Source organism: Meriones unguiculatus, chromosome 6 (genome assembly GCF_030254825.1).
Source record: "Meriones unguiculatus strain TT.TT164.6M chromosome 6, Bangor_MerUng_6.1, whole genome shotgun sequence".
Classification (NCBI taxonomy): domain Eukaryota; kingdom Metazoa; phylum Chordata; class Mammalia; order Rodentia; family Muridae; genus Meriones; species Meriones unguiculatus.
Window position 1 is genome coordinate 95,383,497 of NC_083354.1, and position 24,429 is coordinate 95,407,925.

At 40.3% G+C, this 24,429-nt stretch overlaps 1 protein-coding gene across 2 annotated transcripts in view; it reads left to right on the plus strand.

The window, feature by feature from the left end:
• Mtfr1 (mitochondrial fission regulator 1) overlaps nt 1–21,167 on the plus strand; it is a 29,154-nt gene extending 7,987 nt beyond the window's left edge. The window contains exons 2-9 of one of the 2 annotated variants that reach the window (XM_060385744.1): nt 5,425–5,523; nt 7,155–7,191; nt 7,686–7,750; nt 11,020–11,135; nt 14,996–15,228; nt 16,852–17,104; nt 18,129–18,279; nt 18,970–21,167. In XM_060385744.1, coding sequence (XP_060241727.1) covers nt 7,730–7,750; nt 11,020–11,135; nt 14,996–15,228; nt 16,852–17,104; nt 18,129–18,279; nt 18,970–19,038 — 843 coding nt within the window. In that variant the 5' untranslated portion in view covers nt 5,425–5,523; nt 7,155–7,191; nt 7,686–7,729 and the 3' untranslated portion in view covers nt 19,039–21,167. The remainder of the gene's footprint in view (nt 1–5,424; nt 5,524–7,154; nt 7,192–7,685; nt 7,751–11,019; nt 11,136–14,995; nt 15,229–16,851; nt 17,105–18,128; nt 18,280–18,969) is intronic. The other variant, XM_021658892.2, reaches the window with a different exon arrangement.
• The last annotated feature ends 3,262 nt before the right edge of the window (nt 21,168–24,429 follow it).

Sequence of the window (24,429 nt, forward strand, 5' to 3'; positions counted from 1 at the left end):
TGGCACCAAGTTCTTTACCTGCTGAGCCTCATGCTGGCTGTTGTGTGTTTGTATTCATTTGGGATATCGGACATTGAACCTTGGGCATAATAAATGCTAGGCATGTGTTCTATCTCTGACATACATCTCTATCTCCTAGCTCCTTGAAAAAAAATACTGTGTGCATGAGTATGCTGTTTATGGGTGTACACTATGGCACATGTTTGAAGTCACAGGGTAACTTTCTGAGTCTGTTCACTCGTTTGCCAATCTTGGGCAAGCCCCTTTAACTGTTGAGCCATTACACCACCAGCTCCCCATCCCTTTAGATTGTTTTAAGATTTTGTCTCACGGTTGCTCAGGCTGGTCTTGAGTGTGCAGTTGTGCTCCCTTAGCCTTCTGAGGGATTAGGACTACATGCCGTATCACAAGGCCTGATTGAGCTCTGTGTTTTGCCGTTGATATCAGCAGTGCTCTAACAGCCATCCACAATTAGTTTAGTATGCCTGTACTCAGTGCCCATGGCTTTTACATAGTCTGAACATTCAGACCATTCCTCCTTACAGATGAGAAACTGAGCTCTGCAGCCTTGCTGCCTTGTCTAGTTACCGGAGCTTGAGCCCAGTTGTGATTCCATAATTCTTCCTCTTTCTGGTGTATTTTGGTACTTATAGAAGAGAAGAAAACCTTAGGAATACCTTAACTCTCTTAATACAGGCTCATGAAATAGTGCCCAATTTGTGGATGAGAACGTAGAAGTGTAAAGGATAATGATACTGCTTTTAAAGCTAAGTCTTTATGCTGCTGCTGTTGGCTGTGCTGTCTGTTTTTCACTGCCATCCACTTTGCTTTTTTTTTTTTTTTTTAAAGACAGGGTCTCACTGTATAACTTTACTGCTCTGGAACAATGTAGACCAGGCTGGCCTTGAACTCATAAGAGATCTTGCTTTTGCTTCCCTTGACTACTGGGATTAAAAAGTGTGTGCCATAATGCTTGGCTCTACTTTTTTTGTGTATGTGTAATATTTTGTTTTGTATGTATAGATGTTTTGTAAGCACATGTGCCTGCATGTGCATCACTTTGTGCTTGGTACCAAGGAGACGAGAAGAGGGTACCAGATCCCCCAGAATTGGAGTTAGAGACTGTTGTTTGTGAGCCTCCATGTGAATGTTGGGAATTAAACCCAGGTGCCCTGGAAGAACAGCCAATCCACTTAACTGCTGAGTCATCTCTCCAGCCGCTCAACATTTTTAACGTGTGTGTGTGTACTTGCGTGCGCGCGCGCGCGCGCGCGCGTGTGTGTGTGTGTGTGTGTGTGTGTGTATGTGTGTGTACACCACAACAAGTGTATTTAAATTAGAGGATAACTCTAATTGGAAAAATGAAAGGAAAGAGAGAGACAGACCCCAGCCCAGGTAGCAAGATAACTCAGCAGATAAAGACATTTAGTGCCAAGCCTGATGACCTGAGTTCTATCCTTGGAACACATATAGTGGAAGAAAGTTTTGCAAGTCTTCTTGCAGTAACTCCTGCAAGCCTATCCCATGCCTAAATACATGAACACATACAAAAATAAATATAAAAAATTTAAAGTTTAATTTAGAGGAATCAGTGTGGGTTCTGGGTATTGAATTCAGGGCACAGGCTGAGCTAGTCTTTTTGCCTGCTGATCCATCTCACTAGCCATACTTTAACATTTGTTTGTACTTAAAACATTTTATAATGTTTGAATTTTTCTCTGTCCTATATGTTTGCCATTAAGTAAAAATTTCAAAATTTTGTTTATATTTAGACTTTTTGAGACAGTCTTAACTATCTAGCCCATGGTAGACATGAACTCAAGATTCCCCTGTCTCAGTCTCCAGAGTAACAGTATTAGAGTGTGAACCACCATGCCTGGGTTTAAATATGATGGAACTGGTCCCAGCAATTTATGTTGGAAAAGTTCCAGGCAATATGTAATTTGTATTATAGTCTATTAATACATGTTAATTATTCCTTTGTTATCGTTTTGCGCTTTGGAGGAAGAGTAGAAGAGTGTGTGTGGCTGGGAGAATTGAGAGAAACTTACTCTTTCGTTATGGATTCCACTATTGTACATATGTATATGGTATGTTACAGTATCTGTAGCTGGGTGGTTGCGTATCAGCATATTTCTTTATATTTCCTTGGCTCTTTGGAATTAGAAATTTATATTTGTTGACTCTCCTTAAAAATTGTGATTAATGATGTGGAACCACCCAGTGTTACATGCACATGTTAATTTACAAATAATTTCAGGAATATGAGACTCAAATTACATCATAGTTTTAAGAAAATTCTAGAATGCAGCTTATTGTTTGACTAAATATTTTTTCACATAATAATATAGGTTAGTATGGAATAGATTCCTTTATTGAGCAGGGACAGATGACAGCTTCAAATTCTAATTTCACATGTCAACACTTCTACAGTAGCATTTAAAGACGTGAAAAAGAACGAATTTTGCTTTCCTGTTGTCTTTTCCTTGCTGTCATCACTTCCAAACACTGTTGCTAAATGTTGTGGACTGTCATTACTAGACACAGGCATGCACAAATACACATACATGTAGATTATTTGTAAGCAGTTTTTGTAGGTAAACCAATGTGTAGTTTTCTCTTCTCCAAAGTAAACTAAATTGTCTTATTTATTAATTAGATCAAATGTTCTCGTAATGACAGTTTTCTCCTTGCCTACTCTTATATCTGAAAAAAAAATTAGATGGCGGTTTCTTTTTAGAGAGAGTCTGCCCTTCTCCAAACAAGTATACTGACAATCACAGTTCAACCATAAGTCAGGGTAGGAGATGCACTCAGGTCACACAGCTTCCTAGTGCACAGACGGTGACTTTTCAGTACCATCTGCTCACTGTTTCTTCCCAGCCATTTACAATTTCTCCTCACTATGAGGGCTGCATTTAAAAGGGAAAAAAAGAAAAAGAAACAAGTATCAGGGCCTAGCATTATATGTTCTGGAAGTTAGCTGTTCTTTCCTCTCATTTCTTATCATCTAGTGGATCTGTGACTCGTTCTAAATATTCCAGTCATTATTATACAGACCCTTGCTTTATAGTGTTCTCATATTAAGTACTGGGCAGTTCACAAGAATCAAAAGAGCAACATTATGTTAGTTTACTGTGTATGCTTAAAAAATAATGACACAAAGCGATCTGTTCTAACTTTGTAGGCAAACCTAAACAGTTTACTTATTCCTTATAGTTAAAAGTGGAATCATTGGCCACTTCTCTTTCTGAAAGTGCCTGGCATTCTCTCCTGATGTTAAACAGAAGGGAAGATGCCATTGAGGTTGCTGGAAGCTGGCAGAAGTACTGGCCTACCTGGGCAGGTCCTTTCTAATTTTGTTTTATGAGCCTTTTCCTCCTTGGGTGGGAAGTTGTTTCCTAGAGAGGCTCACTTCAGACAAGGTAATTGTCACATTATGATGCACAAATAGCATTCTGCTTTTCCTACATCATAGTAGAGTTTTGTCTTGTGACTAATAGATTAGAAAAGAATGACTGAGTGGTGTGGTTACCATTGCCCTATGGGTTTTACTTTAAAAGGTCAAGACCTATTGAAATGTATAAGGTAAAAAGTTACGTTAGTGATTGTGTATTACAATGACCTGCCTGCATTGTTTCTTGGCTAGTGATTCTTGTTGCTCTGACAAACTGTGAGAACTGTTTCCTCTGTCAGAAGTTTTTCCTGGCCCTCTCATAATGAAGACTGCTAATGGTCCTCTGTATAATTGTCAGTGTTTGTTTATACTTTGCTGTAGGCCTAGGTAACTTTGTTTCATAAATTCTTTGTGTAACTTAGTTCACATTTTAATATTGAATCTGTCTGCTGACCCATATTTCCAAATTGTGCTCATTTTTTTTATAAAAGAATTTTTGGGAAATCTTCCAGGTAAAAGTCATTAAAATCAGGAGCATATATAATAGAAGAACTTTTAAAAAGTTGAGACAGATGCCTGAGGTACCCCACAGATCTCACTCTGACTCATTCATATTGGTATTCTAAATTAAATTTGGTTCCTAAAATTTGAGAATGTGAAGCTGTTTCTGTGAATGTATACACTATATATGCCTTGAGAATGGTGTGAGGTCTAGTTTGGGTTAGTGTTATAGTCACTACAGTAAATGGAAACCCAACTGCTGGTCTTAAAGTTTCTATTAAATTACTTGGTATTCATAATTACACCAAAGTAATAGCATAATTTTATTTTTTAAATTAGAATTTTGGCTGACCTTAAAAAGGGAACTGTGTCTGTTACTTATCTGATAGGTGTTTATTTAAGTATTAAGATATAATTGAATATGAACATTTGAAGTATGATTTTTTTTTCTGTCAAAATTGCTTTTTACTGCTCTGTCTAGGCTTTCAAATGTAGCACTCAAATGGGTATATTTTCTGTATAAGAAAAGGAAATGTTCCAGGTGTAATTTGCAGTAACTTACCATCTATGTGCGTGGGTTTTGTCTATGGAGTTTTAAGAATAGTCTAGTGCACCGTGTATTTTCCCACTAGAGGGATTCTCCTTGTGCCAACTACTAACTCACATAGCGTTTTTATAAGAATTGAAGACAAGGCCCTTCAAGGTAACAGTGACTGGATTTATGCCATGGATGCTTGGTCAGTCCCTTTTGTGTAGCAAATAATGTTCATATCACAAAATCATTCCTCAAGCTTCATACTGATTTGGGATTTAATTTGAAAAATCACCATAGCAAAGTGGTTCATATTTCCAAAATTTTAACTTTTTAAAATTTTAAGCCTGAAAATATGGTAGAATAGGTACAATAGCATTTCCTCTGTAGAATTGTAAGGAAATAGTTTATACTCCCAATACAATAGTATTTTAAGATTGCTAGAGGATATCATTGAGGCTAGTGAGATGGCTCCACAAGTAGAGAACTTGCTGCCCAAGGGTGACTACCTGAGTTTGATCCTCTGAATTCATGGAAGGTGGCAAGAGAGAAGAGACTCCACAGAGCTGTTCTCTAACCTTCATATGCAAGCCAGTACACATGCACACACTCATATTCCCACAAGATAAAAAAGTTGCAAGCTACTATTCTATATAATATCTTACTTGACGCTGTATTGCCTTAATACTGAGTGTCTGTCTATCCTTTCAATTCCAAATTGAGAAATACTAGCTTATTTCCTAGAGAACATTTAGAACATTATATTTAGAATGTCATATAAGATATCTTATACGATGCTTTATTGCTTTAATACCAAGTATCTATTTATCTATCTATCCTTTCAATTCTAATTTGAGAAACACTAAATTATTTTCTAGAACATTTAGAACATTCTGATACTGTGATTTACATGTTAGCATGTACTCAATAGGCCCATGTATTGTATTAACAGTTTGAGAAATTTGTAAATATTTGATTTTCCTCATTTCTTTAGGTCCTTTGGTCTGGAAAACCATACGGTTCATCTAGAAGTATCGTAAGGAAAATTGGTACCAGCTTACCTCTGATTCAATGTCCAAGAGTTCAGTTTCCGGTATGTGTTTTTTGTTTTTCATGTTTTTGTTGTAATTTGTGTAACGTGAATAGGCAAAGTATTTTTGGGAATACTGAATTGTTTTTGAGGCATTCTCCGATTAATACCGCTGAATAGAGAGGATTGACCATCAAAGTCTTTCTAATTTTAGTTCCTCTGAAGTGATTATTCCAGATCCTCAACATTTATCCTCCTTGAAAATGCGTAGGGGAAGCTTGGGAAACCTGTGATAAGACTTGTGATAATTCCCAGGTGACCTTAAACCTATTTGGTCTTTGAGTGGTTAATATTATGCCTTCTTTAGCTATTCTGATCCTAAAGATGTTTCTTGGCAAAATGCCAAGCATGATGAGTTTGATCCCGGGGACCCACATGGTAGAAGGAGAAAAGTGATTCTTTTAAGTTGTCCTCTGATGTGAACACTGACAGTTAAAGACACACACACACACACATACACACACACACACACACATACACACACACATACAGTAAGTAAGTAATACTAAAAAAAGTTTCAAAAGTTTCCTTCTTTGCATTGATCGTGTCTGTTCATCACTGTGAAGGGCTAAAGAACTTTGAAGGTTTGTGTTTTTATGAATTTCTGAGTTGTGTGAGGTGAAAACAGGAAGAGCTGGGTATTCACAGCCTGTATCCCAGAACAGCTGGTTATCTATGGCCTGTATCCCAGCACTTCAGGGCAGAGGCAGGAGGCTCAGGGTAACAGACTAGCACCAGCTACATAGTGATGCTATGTTTCCACAACTAAGAAGGAAATAAAACATTTTTATGTTTTATTTTATATTTTTATATTTTATGTTTTATTTTTATGTTTAAAACATTTTATGTTTTAAACTTAAGAACACACACATGTAGGTGATCACAAATACAGTTTAAGATAAACTGGGCAGGAGTTGATGGCAGGGTGGTTAGTAATGTACATTCCATCTTCTGCAACTGACAGGTGTCTGGGTAAATTCAATCTTGAATATTATTTGTGATAATTCTGTTCCAGACTCTTTCTTGAATTTTGTGGAGTGGTTTTTGGAAAAGTTCTGAAACTGTACTAGTAGTAAGTTCCATTTCCCCATAAGTCACCTACAAAACTGGAAGCAAAATGGCCACTTAAAGAAAATGGCCCATTTTTCTTTAACAAACTTGAAGTCTGTACTTCTTATTAGGTGTTGATATTCTCCTAGAGAGAGATTTAACAAGCAAGTATTTTAATGAACACAGGGTTAGAATTGGAAATGTTTGGGGGGGGGAACTTGTATGGGGTGTATATAGCCTTCCAGTATTTAAGCCATGATTAGGTGTTACAGATAATCTAGAGATGACTGGCTGAAATATATGGCGGGTGTGCCATTTTAGAGCAAGTGGCACAAGCTTGATATGTTTGGTATGTATAGGAAAGTGTCCTGGAAGCCAGTCCACCGTGGAGTGGACACTAAGCATTTTGTTGAAGTCCATTTTATCAGATTTTTTTTACATTATCAGAATACTTTAAATTAGTTGAGATTGTTGTGGTAAGCTTCTAAGATATTACTGAGTTTTGGCTTACTTTTTTTCAATTTTTAAAAACTTTAGAAATACAGTGGCTACTCTCCATTTTTCTTTTTCTTTTCTACTAACAGTAGCTTTAACGGGACAGGACCATTCCACAAATTAAGAGTAAGTCCTTTGTTTTCAGACATCTTGCCTCATCCCTGCATGCTCATGGTCATCTATGCATGTCCATGGCAGTAATGTCTAAATCATGCTTGAAGAACTTGGCCTCGTTCCCCCTTGCCAGTGCCCACTTTACCTGGACTTATACTTCCTTGACTTGTCTTGGAAATCACCTTTCCTGTGTCATGCTAATGTCACTCAGTGAATGTTTCTTTCAAGCAGTACAGTTTTCTTTTGTCTCTTAACTGACATTGGCTTAAGTGGGGGAACAGCTTGTATTGGGGAGAATGTCAGATCAAGATGTTAGAGACAGATCATGATGGCTGCATTGCTTTTTCATCTCATTGATCGTGTGTCATGCGTTCATATACTGATATAGTTGTGCAGCATAATTAATAAGTAAGATTGCAAAGTAAGACTTACAAGGTGTTATAGTTTTGGTTTTTTGCTTTTACATTTTTTTCCCCCTGCGACTCACTCTGGAACTCACTCTGTAGACCAAGCTGTCCTCAACCTCAGAGATCCGCCTGCTTTTAAAGGCATGCACCACCACCACCACCTGGCAAGAGATTTTTATATTTTTATGTTACATATATGTGTGTTTTGTGTGTTCCTGTGCATCATAGAGGCCAGAATAGGCCATCCAAACCCCTGGGAACTAGAGATACAGATGAGTATGAGCTACCCTGTGAATGCTGGGAATTGAACCCAGATTTTCAGGAAAAGCATCCAGTGCTCTTAATCTCTGAGCTATAGCTCCAATTGCTTTTACACTTTAAAAATTCTGTTTATTTGTGTGTGTGCATGTGCATGCATTGTGTGTGTGCTTGTGTGTATGTGTGTATTTGTGTGTGTGTGTTTGCATTCGCATTCATGCATGTATGTTTCCTGGAAAGCATGTGGAAGTTAGAGGACAGTTTTCAAGAGTCATTTCTGTTTCCACAATATGAGTCTCAGGGATAGAACTCAGATACAAAATTAGAAAGTGTTTGATCCTTAATTATTATTGTTTATAAAACCTTGAAATTCAACTTGAGTCCTTAAATGTGGGCTGTCCTCCCCCCCCCCCCCGCCCCTTGTTACTTGAAATAAGGTCTGACTGTATGGCCAAGACTGTACTAGAGTCCAGGATCTTCTCCCCTTACTGCCTAGTGTTGGCAGGACCGCGCATGCACCACCATGCTCTGTCTCAAGTTTGTACTTTCCTGCCCTTTTTCCTTTTTGTTTTTGAGACAAGGTCACATGTCCCAGGCTGGCCTCAGACTTTGTATGTAACTGAGTGGACCTTGAATTTCGGATCCTCTTACCTCCACCTCCATCATTCATGCTCAGGTTATGTGGAGTTGGGGATAAAGCCCAGGGTTTTCTGCACTCTAGGCAAGTACAGACTGGTAAGAAGTTAAGCATATATCAGAGAAAATCTACTTTTGAAATTAAGACAGTTTACTTTTTCATAAAAATTGTAGGATATTTAGCCTTCCTCCAAAAAAAAAAAAAAAAAAAAAAAAAAACAAACAAAAAACACTGCTAAAGACACAGAGTCCCAGGGTCTGAAGGATGGTTTGAATATTGGACAGTTCCCAGTGCAGCATGTCTGTGAGTGTGCTAGTGAGGAAATCTTTGGCCTTTTTGCTTCTTTTTCTTCAATTATAAAATGCATTGCCATGTTTGTCTCTTTGAATTATTTCCTCTATTTTGTTGGTGTACTGGGAACTGAACTTAGGTATTCTGTGTTCTTGGCGAGCACCCCACAACTGAGCTAGCGCCCCAGCATCTCTAAGCTTCACTTCTAGGAAATTAATTTGGAAACTTTATATTTAAATTGTTAATCATTGACCTTCTGATTTTGACACATAGTGTGTGAAATATAGCCTAAATTTAATTCAGTTATATTGTTTTCTCCCTCAGCTACATTTTAGAATAAGTTTTCCTTAATCCATATGTTTGTTCAGCAAGAGAATTCTATTCCTCTGCTCTTTGTTTTTTTAATAGTGTTAAAACTTTAATACTTTGCTATTTAATACACTTAAAATTCAAGAAATTTAAAGCATTTTAAAAAGTTATTTTCAACCGTATCATGTTGTAGCCAAATACCTGACAGAGTAGGTTAAGGAGGAAAAGGCTTATTTTTGCTTACAGTTAGAGGGGGAGTCCATCCTGTACAGGAAGGCTTGGTGCTCAGATGATCAGATGATTGGCCCTTTGTCTGCAACCAGAAAATAGAGAAACGTGCTGGTACTCAGTTGGCCTCCTTCCCACTACCTTAAGTCAGGTCTTTCCTTCGCACTTAAACCAAGTGTGTCTTCTGGTTTGTGTTTGTGTTTTGTTTTGTTTTGGTTTGGTTTAAGACAGGATCACACTGTATACCAGGTGGGCCTGGAACTCACTTTATAGACCAGTTTGGCCTTGAACTCACTGAGATCCACCTGCTTCTTCCCAAGTATTCTGGGTAATCCTAAATGCAGTCAAGTTGATAAAGATATGAACTATCACCATCACTAGTGCATTATAGTCATGTACCACAGTGGGTGTGACAGTGTTTGCCATCACCATCACTAGTGTATTTTAGTCGTGTACCACAGGTGGGGCTTGGTTATTGACTTTGGTCCTTCCACATTTATTTCACTAACTCTTTTCAGGAAAAAGTGGTATCTTTTTGTTGTTGTTGGTTCTACAGAGCACAGGGCCTTAAATATGCCAGGCAAGTATCTTACCACTAAGTCACATTCTTAGCCCCAAATCAGTGTTTTTAATTTTTTTATTATTATCATTTATTACATTTATTCAATTTCTTTCCTGGCTGTGTTGCCCTCCCTCATCTCCTCCCAATCCCACCTTCCCTCCCTCTTCTCTCCCTATGCCCCTCCTCTAGTCCACTGATAGGTGAGGTCTTTCTCCCCTTCCATCTGACCCTGGCCTATCAGGTCTCATCAGGGCTGGCTGCATTGTCTTCCTCTGTGCCCTGGCAAGGCTGCAGCCATAGGGGGAGGTGATCAAAGAGCCAGCCACTGGTTTCATGTCAGAGACAGTCCCTGCTCCCCTTATTAGGGAACCCACTTGGCTACTGAGTCTATGGGCTACATCTGAACTGGGGTTTAAGGTCCTCTCCATGCATTGTCCTTGGTTGGGGTATCAGTCTCTGCAGGGCCCCGAAGGCTTAGTTTTATTGCCTCTGTTGGTCTCCTTTTGGGGCTCCTGTCCCCTCCAGGTCTTTCTATCTCCTCCTCCTTTCATAAAATTATCTGCACTTTGCTTAAAGTTTGGCTGTGAGTCTCAGTCTCTGCTTCGATACCTCCATCAATAGAGTCTTTGAGAGGCTCTCTGTGGAAGGCTCCTGTCTTGTTCCCTGTCTTCTCCTGCTTCCAAAGTCTTTCGTATTTGTCCTTCTGTATGAGAATTCAGCATCTTCCTTAGGGTCTTCCTTGTTTACTTCTTTAGGAGTATAGATTTTAGTATGTTTATCCTGTATTATATGGTTAATATCCACTTATGAGTGAGTATGTACCATGTGTGTCTTTCTGCTTCTGGGTTACCTCACTCAAGATGCAAATCACTGGTTTTTAATATTTAGAATCTAAATTTTTTTCGTATGCTTTTGGATGAATGAAATAAAAGAATTATGATACAGAAATTGTGTAATGTTAAAATCCTGAGGTTGTGAACCAGGTCTTAGTAACATCCGATAAAACTAGGTGGCCCTTCCATGGAAGCCTGCCATGGAGCTACTGGGCCACCCTTGTGGTGTTAGTACAGGCTAAAGATAGCTCTTTGGTTTTTAATTTCATGTTAAAATTTACCGATAAAGGATTTTTCTCTATTTGTCACTTCCAGCTTACCAGGCATGCAACAGAATGGCATTCAATCCGTCCAGGAGAGGATGTAGTGACATCTTTTGCTGATGTTGCATGGATAGCCACAGAAGAAGGAGAGTGTTCAACAAGACTCAGGTCAGTTTGCAAGGCTACAGGGCTGAGGTGCACTGTCCGCTGTGCTGAGAGATGACCTGAAGAGCCTGATTTGATGATATCCTACCCTTCCTCCCCACCTCCCCCTGAGCAGTTATTTTTCAGAATCAGGTAGTATTTATTAAGTTCCCAGGGACATCTGGCCTAAATCCTTGTGAACCATAGAGTTCCCTGCCATTCAGGTGGTTACAGTCTAGTAAAAGGGCCTAGAAAGAACTATCAAAGATAGGTTAGGTGACTACAGTAATGATAATAGTTTCATTGGATCATAGAGAATTTGTGTACTTGAGAATGTTTCTTACAAACTGTATCAAGATGATTTGGGGTTACATGAGGGAACAATGAGAGTTAAAGATGTTTCCATTCATTTGAGAGCTTACAAAGTATTCCCTATGCAGGCAATCTAAGAAAGGTATTCCGCACATGTTCATCACACTCACTGAGCGCCAGAGATCAGAAGCAGTCTTTAGGTTCTTGGTGTACTGGAGGACATCCCAGGGGAAGTCAGTGTTTCTGATACTGTAAAGTGTGCTCCAGGAAGCAGCTGGAGAAAGTCCCTGAATGATGATGACAGCACTTTTTGAGAAGTGGGTGCCAGAGCTGAATGGTGAGGGCCAGCCAGAGATAAGCAGATGGGAAGGCTGTTTCTCAGAGTACAGAACTTGTTTAAAGGTCAGCCTGGGATACCTGAGCCTGTCTCAAAATAAAATAAATAGTGGCTTCTTTAAATCAAAGAAGAATAGTAATTGTCTTAGGGTTACTATTGCTGTCATGGAACACTATGAACCAAAAGTTAAGTTAGGGAGGAAGGGTTTATTCTTCTTACACTTCTGCATTGCTCGTCATCAAAGGAAGTTAGGACAGGGACTCAAGCAGGGCAGGAACCTGGGGCAGGAGCTGATCAGAGGCTGTGGAAGAATGCTGCTTATTGGCTTGTTCCTCATGACTTGTTCAGCCTGCTTTCTCCTAGAACCCAGGGCCACCAAGCACAGGGATGGCACCACCCACAGTGGTTAGGCCCTCCCCCATTAATCACTGATTCAGAAAATGCCTTACAAGCCTCTCTACTTACAGCCTGATCATCTGGGGCGGCAATTCTCAACCTATGGGTCATGACCCCTTTGGAGGTCCAACAATTGTTTCTCAGGGGTCATCTAAGACCATCAGAAAGTACAGATATTTACATTACAATTCATAACAGTAACGATTACAGTTATGAAGTAGCAATGGAAATAATTTTCTGGTTGGGGGTCACCAGAACATGAGCTCTGTATTATATAGTTGGCAGCATTAGGAAAGTTGAGAACCACTGTTCTGGAGGCATTTTCTCAGTGATGTTCCCTCCTCTCAGATGACTCCAGCTGCATCAAGTTGACATAAAACAAACCATCACAGTATTAAAGTTAGATAGTTTCATTGCCTTGTGCTGTACCCAGGAGCCTGGGCTCTTCTACCTTAGAGTATCTAGGAGTCAAAAGAAGTAGACAGAACATGAAATCTCAGTAGCAGAGCTGGTGTGGTGAAATAGTTTAAAGAAAATCAGCATAGTTAGCTGATTTCTGCTTTTTGAACATATGTTGTAGACATTTCTTTTTGTTTTTATATTTATGATTTCAGTCAAACAAAAGGGAAAGGATGAAATTCAGGTAGAGGCATGTAGGAATGTAATCCTTACTTTGTTTATATGTGTGTGCTGTGTAGTGAGTACTTGTTCATGTTAGTGGACATACATGCGCATATGTAAATGTGGAGGCCAGAGGTCAGGCTCAGGTGTTTTTCTAGTGCTGTCTGTTTTTTTTTGAGACGGTCTCTCTGGGACCTGGGCTTTCAGCTTAGGCTAGGCTGCCTGGCCAGTGAGGCTCAGGGCCTCATCTTTCTTTGCCTCAACAGTGCTCAAGTTATAAGCATGTACACCCATACTTAGCTTTTCCCGTGGGGTCCAGGGATCAACTTAGGTCCACATGGCTGTGCAGCAAGTACTTTCTGTCAGTTAACATCCTAGACCATCTTGTTTTTTGAGACAGGGCCTCATGTAGTCCAGTCTGGCCTTGAACTTATTATGTAATGAAGGATAATTTTGAACTCCTACCCCTCCTGCTTCTCCCAGCTGAATGCTGAGGTTGTAGGCATATTGTACTCTAGTTTTATGCAGTATTGGGATTTGAAGCCAGGGCTTTGTGCATCCAGAACCAGCACTTCAATGACTGAGATACATTATATCCTCAGCCCTCAGATGCTGTTTCACTGTGTAGGCCAGGCCAGCCTTGTACACTATTGCTTCAAGTTCTGGGATGCAGGCATGTGTTATCATGTCTAGCCTTCTGGAAGGTCCTATGAATTTTATTTTTCAGTCACGTTTTAAATAAATTTCCTCATCTGGTCTTCTCAGTATCAAAGTAAAGAAAGGAAGGAGTAATTGAGGCATCAGAATCCGAACACTTCCCTGTCCCACACATACCGAAATTTAAGAATGTGCTACTATCATGTTATAGGTGCTGAGGACTGGGGTAGAATTGGCATTTATTCTTGAAATTTTTTTGTTTCAAATCTTATATGTAAAAAAACAACTTGCAAAACATTTTAGCTTTCTCCAATCATAAAGAGATTTGAGCAAAACACCTAATTGTTTCCAATGCCAAAAGCTAAGAGTCATTTTTACAGCTTTCAAGCAAAAACAAAACATCAATATGCTAAGTGAAAGTTAAATTGAGTGCTAAAAGGCTTGACTAATACCTGTGATTAATAACATTTGTTTGTTTGAAATAGCATGGTGGTGCTGGTATGTAATCCCAGAACTTGGGGGTAGAGGCAGGAGTATCTTTGAAAGCTGGGCTGCCTAGACTTTTAAATGAGCCAGAGCTGCCCAGTGAGACCCTTCCTCAAAAACAAAGTCTGATTGCAGGTGACAAAAAGGTATGAGGAAAGCGATCTGACTAATGTGGTTGCCACTTTTCTTGCCCATAGTTCATTTTGTGTCTCAGAAACATGTAAGTATAGCTGGCTTGGAGCTGACACCCAGACAATGTCATGGAGACAGCCTTGCTGCAGTCCTGCCACATGAGCTGCTCTCACTCTGCACAGAGAGGAAGGCTGAGGTGAACTAACACTGCCTATCACTTTTTCAGCTTGCTCAGCCACATGTTCCCCAGACTGCAAGAGAGACTGGAAAGTACAGTCATTAAGCTATGCACAATATCATTGTTTCTGTTTTGAGTAGCACAGGTTGGCTTCTCACTTACTGTGTAGTTCAGGCTACTGTGAATTAGTGATCATCATACCAGGAATTATGATTATCTCCTGTTCTGAAGAATTCTTCTGGTTTTATGTGTTCTCTGTGACTGTCAGGCCAGAGTTCAGGGAGCAGTGTTTTCAGTGTTCAGACTTTTACAGCATGGGTATGAGGGAAAATAGACATTAATGGTTCCCTTTTCCTTTCAGATTCTGGGCTGTGGTTGGCTTTTATTGTCCTGTAAATTTTTTGTTTGATGTGTTCTGTCAAGTGTGGGAAACACTGGTACTAGAAGGCCGAAGCCTGGCCTCTAGAGAAGGGCTCATATATTCTTGGTTTGATCTTTCTGTTGGTTATGATCACATTGCATTTGGAAGATGATTTTTTTTAGTTGAAGCCGAAACAGAACACAAACCACCAGCAGCTTTTGTGGGCTCCTGTGTCGCCTCTTAACAGTGGTGGATTAGCACACTCTGTAGACAGTAAAGGAGTGTGGGGAAGTACTGGCACACAGCTGGAAACTGCGGGCTCGTGTGGAAGCCTGAAGAGCAGTATGTAGGTGTCTGTTCAGGTTAACAGTCCTGTGATGGCCACCTTCATGTTTGCCTTGCAGGGCAGAGATCAGGTCCAAGCCTCCCCTTGAGGATGACCTTCCTTTCCTGGACAAGCCCCCAAGCAGGCACATCTCCTTACCAAACTTGTCTCAAGAGGAGCCTTCTCCAAAGACAACACTGGCCAGTGAGGAGGCCTTGCAGAAGATCTCTGCACTTGAGAATGAGCTTGCTGCCCTCAGAGCTCAGATTGCCAAGATTGTGACCCTGCAGGAGCAACAGAGTCCCAATACAGGTATGTGGCTCCTGTATTGGCTTGTGATGGGCCATTGGGATGGTAGGGCAGCGTGAGCTATTAGTCTTCTCTTCTGTTGTCTAGTGTAGAACCTGATGACTTTGTGTTTGAGAAGACTAGGGAATAATCCAAGTTGGTCAGTGCTGAAATGCCTGCATTTGAAGTGGGCTGTTGTGAATGGCAGCTTTATGGGAACCTTAGATCTGTCCACCTGATAACAACCTCTCTTGGACATGAGGACATTCCTTGGCTTTCTGTGTTGTGAAAGGAACTGGTTTCTGGGTGGGGACTTGTGCCAAGTGCTATTTACACCTGCATGACCTGAGGTAAAGTCGGACATTTCACCTCCCTTTCCTCCTCTAAATTGGTTATAACAATACCTGTTTTAGTAAATCTCTGTGCCATTAAGTATGGAAAGTAAATAAATGCACATAGCAGGTACCTAATGACCATTCTTTTCCTCTTGTCCAAAGTAGAGACCAAGTTTAGGACTTCTAATCTAATACTATTGGTGTAATTAGTGTGCCAGTCTGTTGGAGAGTGGTTGTTTTTCCTGTTCTTTCACAGTCCTAGCAAGACCCTTAACTGCTCAATGTCTGAATCGTTTTGCTCATGCGTGACGGGTAAAGGTGCTTTGGGCACTGGGCGGAGAGTGGTTGTTTTTCCTGTTCTTTCACAGTCCTAGCAAGATCCTTAACTGCCCAATGTCTGAATCGTATTGCTCATGCATGACGGGTAAAGGTGCTTTGGGCACTGGGAACTAGAAGGTGAGGGGTGGTCCCAGGGATCTGCATAGATGGTTGCTTTGCATGTCAAGTTTTGGCTTTTCTGTTAACTTGGAACCTCTTTCTTTACCGCCCTCTGCTGGTAAACTAGGAAAACTACCATAAATAGGAGATAACTTTGGTGTTTGTTGAGATGTTTGTTCTAGTCTGAATACTTCCAGTAAAACTCTTGCCACATAACTGTTGCCACAAGCCATCATCAGTATAGTTCTGCAGCAGAGAAAGTAACTTTGAGCTAGGCAAAAAAAAAAAAAAAAAGTGAATTTTAGATATTTTATTTCTTTAACACTTAATTACTTTTTTGTTTGAAAATTAAATGTCCACTGGCTTGCGAGACAAGATTTTTCTCTGCATCTCTGACTGACCTGGAATTCATTATGTAGTTCAGGTTGGCCTTGAACTTGGTGTGATCCTCTTGCTTTGGTCTCCCAAGTGCTTTATAGGGTTTAAAGGATTATAAACTTTATAGGATTATAGGCATGTATAAAAATACACAGCTTGTATGATATGTCTTTGTGATAGGACTTATAGATGTTTACGAGTATAGACTGCTTTATATTTTTCTAGGAGTGATTATGCTGTCTACCAGAAACAGGGGTGTCTAAAATCTCAAAAACACCTTTATTCATTTGAATGGGACTTTTCCATTGGGTGGCTTTGATTCAGCTTCAGACATTTCTTAAGAGTAACTGAACTGCATTTTCCTTATAGAGCCGATATTCTTTTTAAAGATACTGCTTTTAGGAATACAGAAGCCTGTCACCTACTTTTGTTTTTAGAAAGTGATCTTGCTTATTTACAGAAAGATTATGTTTATGTTTCTTTGTTTCTTCTGCAGGTTGCTTAGATTCTTCCACATCTGTTACTGTAGTACCACCCCCTCCTCCTCCTCCCCCTCCTCCCCCTCCCCCCCCTCCTCTGATCCACCAAAGTATGTCAGCTCTTGATCTGATTAAAGAGCGAAGAGAGCAAAGACTCAGTGCTGGAAATGGAAAGACTCTGGCTAAGAGTCACCCAAAGAAGCCTGACATGCCAAATATGCTAGAGATCCTTAAAGACATGAGCAGTGTGAAGCTACGGTCTGTCAAGAGGTGAGGTGCTCAGCTCTGTTCTTGCTTCTCTATATCTTACAGAGCCAGAGTACTAAGCTTCCCTATATCTTATAGAGCCAGACTACTATGCTTCCCTATATCTTATAGAGCCAGATTACTAAGAGTCTCAAATGTTTATAACCTTAGTGCTAAACCATTTTCCCTTCAAGAAAGATCTGCAGCTTCAGCAGCTTATCCATACTCAACAGCCAAGGGCAGGCTACTCTAGGCAAGTTTCCCAATCCCACCAAGTAGCATCCTCTTGTGAACGCCCCCCCCCCTTTTTTTTTTCTTTTCTCCAGATAGGGTTTCTCTGTGTAGTCCTGCTTGTCTTGGAGCAGGCTGGCTTCAAACTCAGGCAGATCCACCAGCTTCTGCCTCCTGAGTACCAGGATTAAAGGGATGTGCCACCACCGCCATACTGTAAACTCTTTTCTTTAAAAAAGGGGTACCAATGTTAAGAAAAGGTTCCATATGTGTGTGGGGAAGTCAAAGGACAACTTGTGGGAGTTGGTTTATACCTTCGATATGAGTTCTGGGGATTGAATGCAGGTCATTGGTGGGCATCTTTACTTGTTTTTTGTTTGTTTTTCAAGACAGGGTTTCTCTATGTCGCAGAGTCCTAGCTGTCTTGGACTTGCTTTGTAGACCAGGCTGGCCTTGAACACAGAGATCCACCTGCTTCTGCCTCCAGAGTGCTGGGATTAAAGGCCACCAGGCTTGGCCACTCCTTTACTTCTTGAGCCATCTTAGTAGCCCCATGTGAAATGTTGTGAGTACTCACTCGGTCAGTTCAAAGCATGCTGTGAACCCTCTCCTGGAGGGACTGGACACTTCTGGAAGATGCAGCCCTGACTGTCCTTAAGTGGCCCTTTATCTGACTGTGTACTCTCATGTTGAAGTCTAAGGTCTAGGTCTCCCTCCTGCTACTAACAGTCGCTAGGTCACTGAGTAACTTGTCCACAGAGAACCTCTGGGAAGGACATCTGCATAATAACCTTTGGTTTCTGTTCCTCTCTTAAAGGTCAGAGAAAGATGTAAAGTGTAGGCCAGTGGATAGTACTGACCCTGCTACCATCATAGCAGAGGCTCTGAAAAAGAAGTTTGCTTATCGGTACGATGAGGTTGAAAGAGGTCCAAAGCCAGAGTCAGAGACCACCGCAGAGCCGGTCCTGGTGAGTATTAGCACATTAGGTGGAGGTTCCTATTTAAGTCTCCCAAGCAAGCCGTGTCCCTTACAGGGTGCAGTGGGACCTGCTCTGTACCTATATGGAGATTGTATCTCTCTGGGAAGGAAAGGACAGCTCTTTTGTTTGTTGGGGATAGGGTCTCACAAAATCCAGACTGAACTTACTTAGCTGAAGTATGTAGCAAGGCTGGAGTGAATCCTGAGCTTCACTGCCTCTACCTCTAGTGCTGCCATTGCAGTACTTGTGCCACTGTGCCATCATGGGTGGCATCTATTCTTTTCACTGTAAAGGTTTGTTTGTTTGGAAACCCAAAACCTACTGAGAAGCCAAAGTGAAAAAAAGCAGAGTCTTTAACCTTGGGTTTCAGCATAGAGGTTCCCAATGGTAAATTTTTCCTGCAGGGTTTTACTTGTATTTAAGTATAATGAAGTGAAATTCAGTCTAATAAAACTTTCATTATGACAGTATATTGTGTTTAAATTCAAATTTTAAAAGGTTTATACAAAATAAGACAGGATCATTTTCTCTCTGGGGTATCTGTGAGTTTTCCTGGTGAGATCTGGCATGGCCTTGGAAGGTGTGGGCCACATCTCCTGGAGTCCTTTCTGCCTGCTGTTTGTGTGAACATACCTGCTGACATGGTCCGTGCTTTGTGTTTTTCCTTTTCTTTTCCAGTTTGGCCCACATATATTGAAGTCTACAGGGAAAATGAAGGCTTTAATTGAAAACGTTCCAGACTGCTAATGGACAGTGAGTTCAGAGACTCCTGGTTCACCTGTTGGCTGCAGAGCTGAGTTTGGCTAATAGAGTATTTAGTAAATTCCTGGCTGTAGTATTCATTGGCCTCCTTCTTAGGGGAATTAGAGGAGCGAGAAGTAGTGGAAGCACCAGAAGTTGGTTGGCTCTCCGGAACACACATGTATGATGACATGCTTTTACTAGGTAGCCAGGGTTCATCTAATAGCCTGGAACACAGACAGGCTATTTGGATATTGTTATGCATTTCCAGTTAACACTAATGTCTGTGCAAACATCTTATACATACATATTTGGATATAAAACAGTACGGAAATGTATAATGAATGGCATCACTAAGGGTTTCCTGGTCAGCGATGGGCCGCCAGGCCGCCCTGTTAGTAGAGGACATATGAGATAGGAATGCCTTCAGTAGGACTTCACTATATTCTCACTTTTTTCCCTGTAGCTGAGTTTACATAAGCAACAGAAGACGTTTACTGCTGAATCTCTGTATTCATTTCTCTTAGAGGGAAGTGAGGACCAGTAAGGCTGCTTAAACCTCATTGCCACCCAATACTGGGAAGCAGATGTACTTCTCAAGTAATAACAAATCAAATTGAATTATATCATTTAAGTAAGAGCAGAATGTTTTAAGTTTAATGAGTGTCCTCAAAAAGATGATTTTATTGCTAAATCAACAATTTTGCTGGGCGTGGTGGCGCTCGCCTGTAATCCCAGCACTCAGGGAGGCAGAGGCAGGTGGATCGATGGGAGTTTGAGGCCAACTTGGTCTACAAAGCGAGTCCGGGACAACAAAGGCTACACAAAGAAACCCTGTCTAGAAAAACCAAATACCAAAACCTAAAAACCTGCAACAGTTGTCTTAGTTACAGTTCCTGTAGCCATGATGAAAGACCATGATCAAAAGCAACTTGAGGAGGAAAAGGTTTATTTCACTCAAAGTTCCATATCATCATCAAAAGCAGTGAGTGCAGGAACTAAGCAGGGCTGGATCCTGGAGACAAGAGCTGATGCAGAGGCCATGGAGGGGTGCTGCTTACTGGATTGCACAGCCTGCTTTCTTATAGGATCGAGGACCTCTAGCCCAGGGATGGTACCAGCCACAATGGGCTGGGCCCTCCTCATCAACTGCTAATTAAGAAAGTGCCTTACAGCCTGGCTTGTGGCACACGCCTTTAATCCCAGTACTCAGGGTGGCAGAGATAGGTGGATTTCTGAGTTCAAGGCCAGCCTGATCTATAAAGTGAGTCCAGGTTAGCCAGGGCTATACAGGGAAACCCTGTCTGGAAAAACAAACAACCAAATAATGCCTTACAGCCAGATCTTATATTTTTTGGTTGTGAGCCTAGCATTTAATGGCTGAGCCATTTCTCCAGCCCGAAAGCCAGCTCTTAGGGAGGCACTTTCTCGATTGAGGTTCACTTCCTTTCAGATAACTCTTCGCTTGTGTCAAGCTGAAGTGCAACTGGCCAGCACAATACTTCTGGCAATGTCAGCATAATTGAATCTATAATTTTAAAACATTGGTCAAACTATCTTTCTTAATGAAACATTACTGTATAGGTGAAAAAAATCCCTTTTAAGCTATTTATCATTGCTCAGCCAATGAATTGCATTATGTAGATAAACCTTAGGTGTTACTGAAAGTAGAAAACTGCCTTTATTTCCTGGGTTTTGGAAGGACTTGTTATAATTTAAAGTACTTAGTAAGTTTTCATGATTGTTGTGTTTCTGGTAGACTAAACTATTTTCATGTCAGAATCTCTTACCATGAGTAAATATCTGTATTATTTAAATCTAGAGATGAGTGGTCCTTCCCAGGAAAGTTTAAGAGATGGGAAGTGTAGATAGATATTTTAAGTTATTGAAAATATGTATTCTAAATCTTAACAAAGATTGAGCTATTTTTCATAGCTTGTTTAGTTTAAATCGTGGTGTGTTGTTGATGTATATTATTTCCAAATGTTTTATATGGTTTGAAAACTTTTTTATGAGATTCAAAAAAGGCGTCTGACCACATATTTTGACCTAAGAAATTTATCAGTATTGAATTTGGTTAGTATTCCAATATATGAAAGTTTCTGTTTTAAAATAAAGCAAGCTGTTGAAATTTCTCTTGACTCTATTACTTATTTGTATAATTACCTCCTGTCTTTGTCTTTATAGCTAACATTCTTTGTGTTGACATGCTGCCTCTTGATAATTTATAATGCATCTTTAAGCAGATACAGTCAAAGAATGTGTCTTTAAGGAATGTTATGTGTCATTCCCTCTTCCTCTTAGACTGGTTTTAACACAGGAAAACCTCCAGGAGGCCTCCCACCCAACATAAAGCTGATGAACTTTGTACCTCGTAGTACTGTTGGGACAGTTTCATAGAGACAGAAAGTGTGAGTCACAGGAGTGGACTTGGGAGACCCACATGATCTTGGCCACGTTACCTTATTCTGGAGCCACTGAGACCCGTCTCAAAAAGCAGGGCTTCATCTTTTAGTAGCTTACCTAGCTTACTCAGCTGTGGGGTTGCCAGGCAAAAGGAAACTTAGTTTTGTGACAGACTAGTCCAACATTTCTACATTTAACCTTGGCCAAAAAGGCTAAAAGAGGTTATCATGGGATTTGTCATGCACCTTCATCCATTACTATGGCTCCATGTCTGTGTTTTCTTTCTTTCCATCATTCTGAGCTCCTCTCTCGGGCCTGTTTCCAGGTTCTTATTGGACAGTCCCGGAAATCCTGTAAGGTAAGCCAGGGCTTCACTGTCTTAGTGGTGCTCTTGAGTAACACAGAAAAACAAAACAAAAACAAAAACCACCATCCTCAAGTAAGAACCCAGTATCTTGTACTGTTCCCAAGGAAGCTGTCAGTTCACTCCAGGACTAAGAGTTGTTTCTCAGCTGAAGTTCTCAAACTCTGCCTTACAAAAGTTAGGTGGCGCAGAATGTGGGCACAGTTTTAATATTTTTTTGGGTGGAAGGGGAGGAGGAAGTAAAGTGACAGGTAGACTTTGATGTTTCCTTCAAAACTTTATAATTTTTATAAATTTTAGGATAGTCTATATAGCACGTTCTATCTCAAAGCAAGTGAGCTTTGATTACTTGATGATGAAAAGCCACAATTTAGGACAAAGGCCACTTTTCATCATAAGGTTTTTACCAAACATGCCTATCATTGTTGCCCAATAGCCATCCCTGTTTATTTACTGGATGCTTTTTAAACAGTAAAAAGTTCACATTTCAGAGAATTTTATATTAAAAACCAGTGTCTTAAAGGCAAGAGAAAGACCTCAAGTACAGCTGGGAAGTCATTCTGAAATACTGATGTTGGCCACAGAGCTTAACCGGTATGTACAGAGCAGAATGTTAACCACATTCATATTCCAGAAATCTGGATGGGAAACCTCAGGAGTATGCAGTACTTAGCACCTTAAGGGTGTCATGAGGAAACAACTCAGCAAAAATACTTATTTAGAATTTACTATCCATTCGGCTTTATTCAGCAAATACTGTAGAGGTCAGGAAGCCACTCAAGTAACAGATACCTTGCTGAAGGACTTGAACTCAGATCTGCCATAGTGTGGACACAGTACCTAAAACTCAAACACTCCTGCTTCCTAAGGAGAAGCTGAGTTGGAGGGAAGAAAACAAACCAAGAGCAAGTGCAAGCTCACAGGATGGCTGAATTTCACCCCATGCTTCCTGAAGTTCAGCTTTGTAAACCTGGCATCCACTGTGACACACAAATCCTCTGTATAAAGCCCAGTTACCTGTGTCCACTATAATAGCAAACTTTAAGCCCCTTCCAATCTTAGATGGAAAATTGACTTTTCTGTTAATATCTGCTTTGTGTGATGGAACCCAGAACCTTTTGCATGGCAGACAAGAGCTCTACCAGTGTGCTATAGTCCTATACCTAGCTTTCAGCAATTAATACATGCATATTTGTGTAATATCCTTCTTATACCAGGCCCTAACCAGAGGAGTCGGTCCTTTGGGTGGTAGTTATGCCCAATTAACAGAGACCCAAGATGGGATTTGCGTTGTTCTAGGAGTAAGAAAATTAACCCGTTCTTATTGGCCGTGTGAGGGTAAGCTAGAAGCCAGCAGGTCTGCAAACTGGGAAGGAAGCTTCTGGAACCCAGCCAGCCTGACACCTCATCAGACTCCTTTTCAGCCAGTTCGCTGTCCTGTGCTACAGCACCTGAAGTAAACTGACAGGTAGACTTTGATGTTTCCTTCAAAACTTTATAATTTTTATAAATTTTAGATACGATAAAAGAACTGTGATGCCATTATAGTTTCCTGAAATTTTTTTACATGTCCAAACAAGAAATACTTCAAATTTGTTTTACATGCACGCACTCACACATGCACATACACACAGTTTAACGATAAGTACAAGATGGAATTTCTTGTAACAGACTACTGAAAGCCACAATGACTAAGTCAGCAGGTTTCAATTTTAAGTTAAGAGCTAACAAGAGGCTGAATATTGAAAAAAATAATGGTGTTTTTCTTTCCTCTTGATCCTACCAGATTCTAAAGATGGATTCCAGGATAACTTAAAAATCATAGGCATAAAAGTTTAAAATGTAATTGACAAAGTTAGTCTTTTACTCCAAGTATCATTTTGAATTCTTGAAATTGTATTTTATAATCAAATTTGAATGGTAAGTGACTTAGATGTTAAGAGATAAGAATGGTATTAGTTCATTAAGTTGGTCTCTCAAACAATACCCCAGCATTACCCTTCCTATACAGTTCTGAAAACTAATTACAAACACTTTCCACACATTTTTATTTCATCAAGACAATTAAAAGTCAGACCCTGACTTCTAATGCTCTCTAAAATGTTAACACCCAGTGCCATGTTCTGCATACAACAGGAACCAAACATTTACTATACAACTTCAGCACTAGCAAATCACTTCCAGTAAATTTCTTATTGACAATCTGATAGCTAAAGGGCACATAGCAATTCCACAGTAATCGTTAACTGACGACTCGATTTACAACCACCCTACACAGTGCACACTGAAAACAGAGATCTTGTATATTGCTGTGAGCTCATCCCTGTGTTGCCCCAAAGTGGTGGCTATTCCTCCTGAAGACCGTGTGCCCTTGGGGGTCTTCCCAGTGCCACGCAGGTTCTTAATATGGAATGGCTGCAGACCAAATCTCACACTAAGTTATGGTGCAAATACACATTAAAGGTGGGATAACTAGTTTGCATTTCTGTACAAGCAGTATGAATACATTAGTTACTGGTCTCTATTGGCAATCACTGCCTTTAAGACATGTTTGTGACAACTTTTAAGTCTTAAATAGGAAACATAAACATCAAACAAGTGTTGTAGAAAGACCATTTTCACGGCAG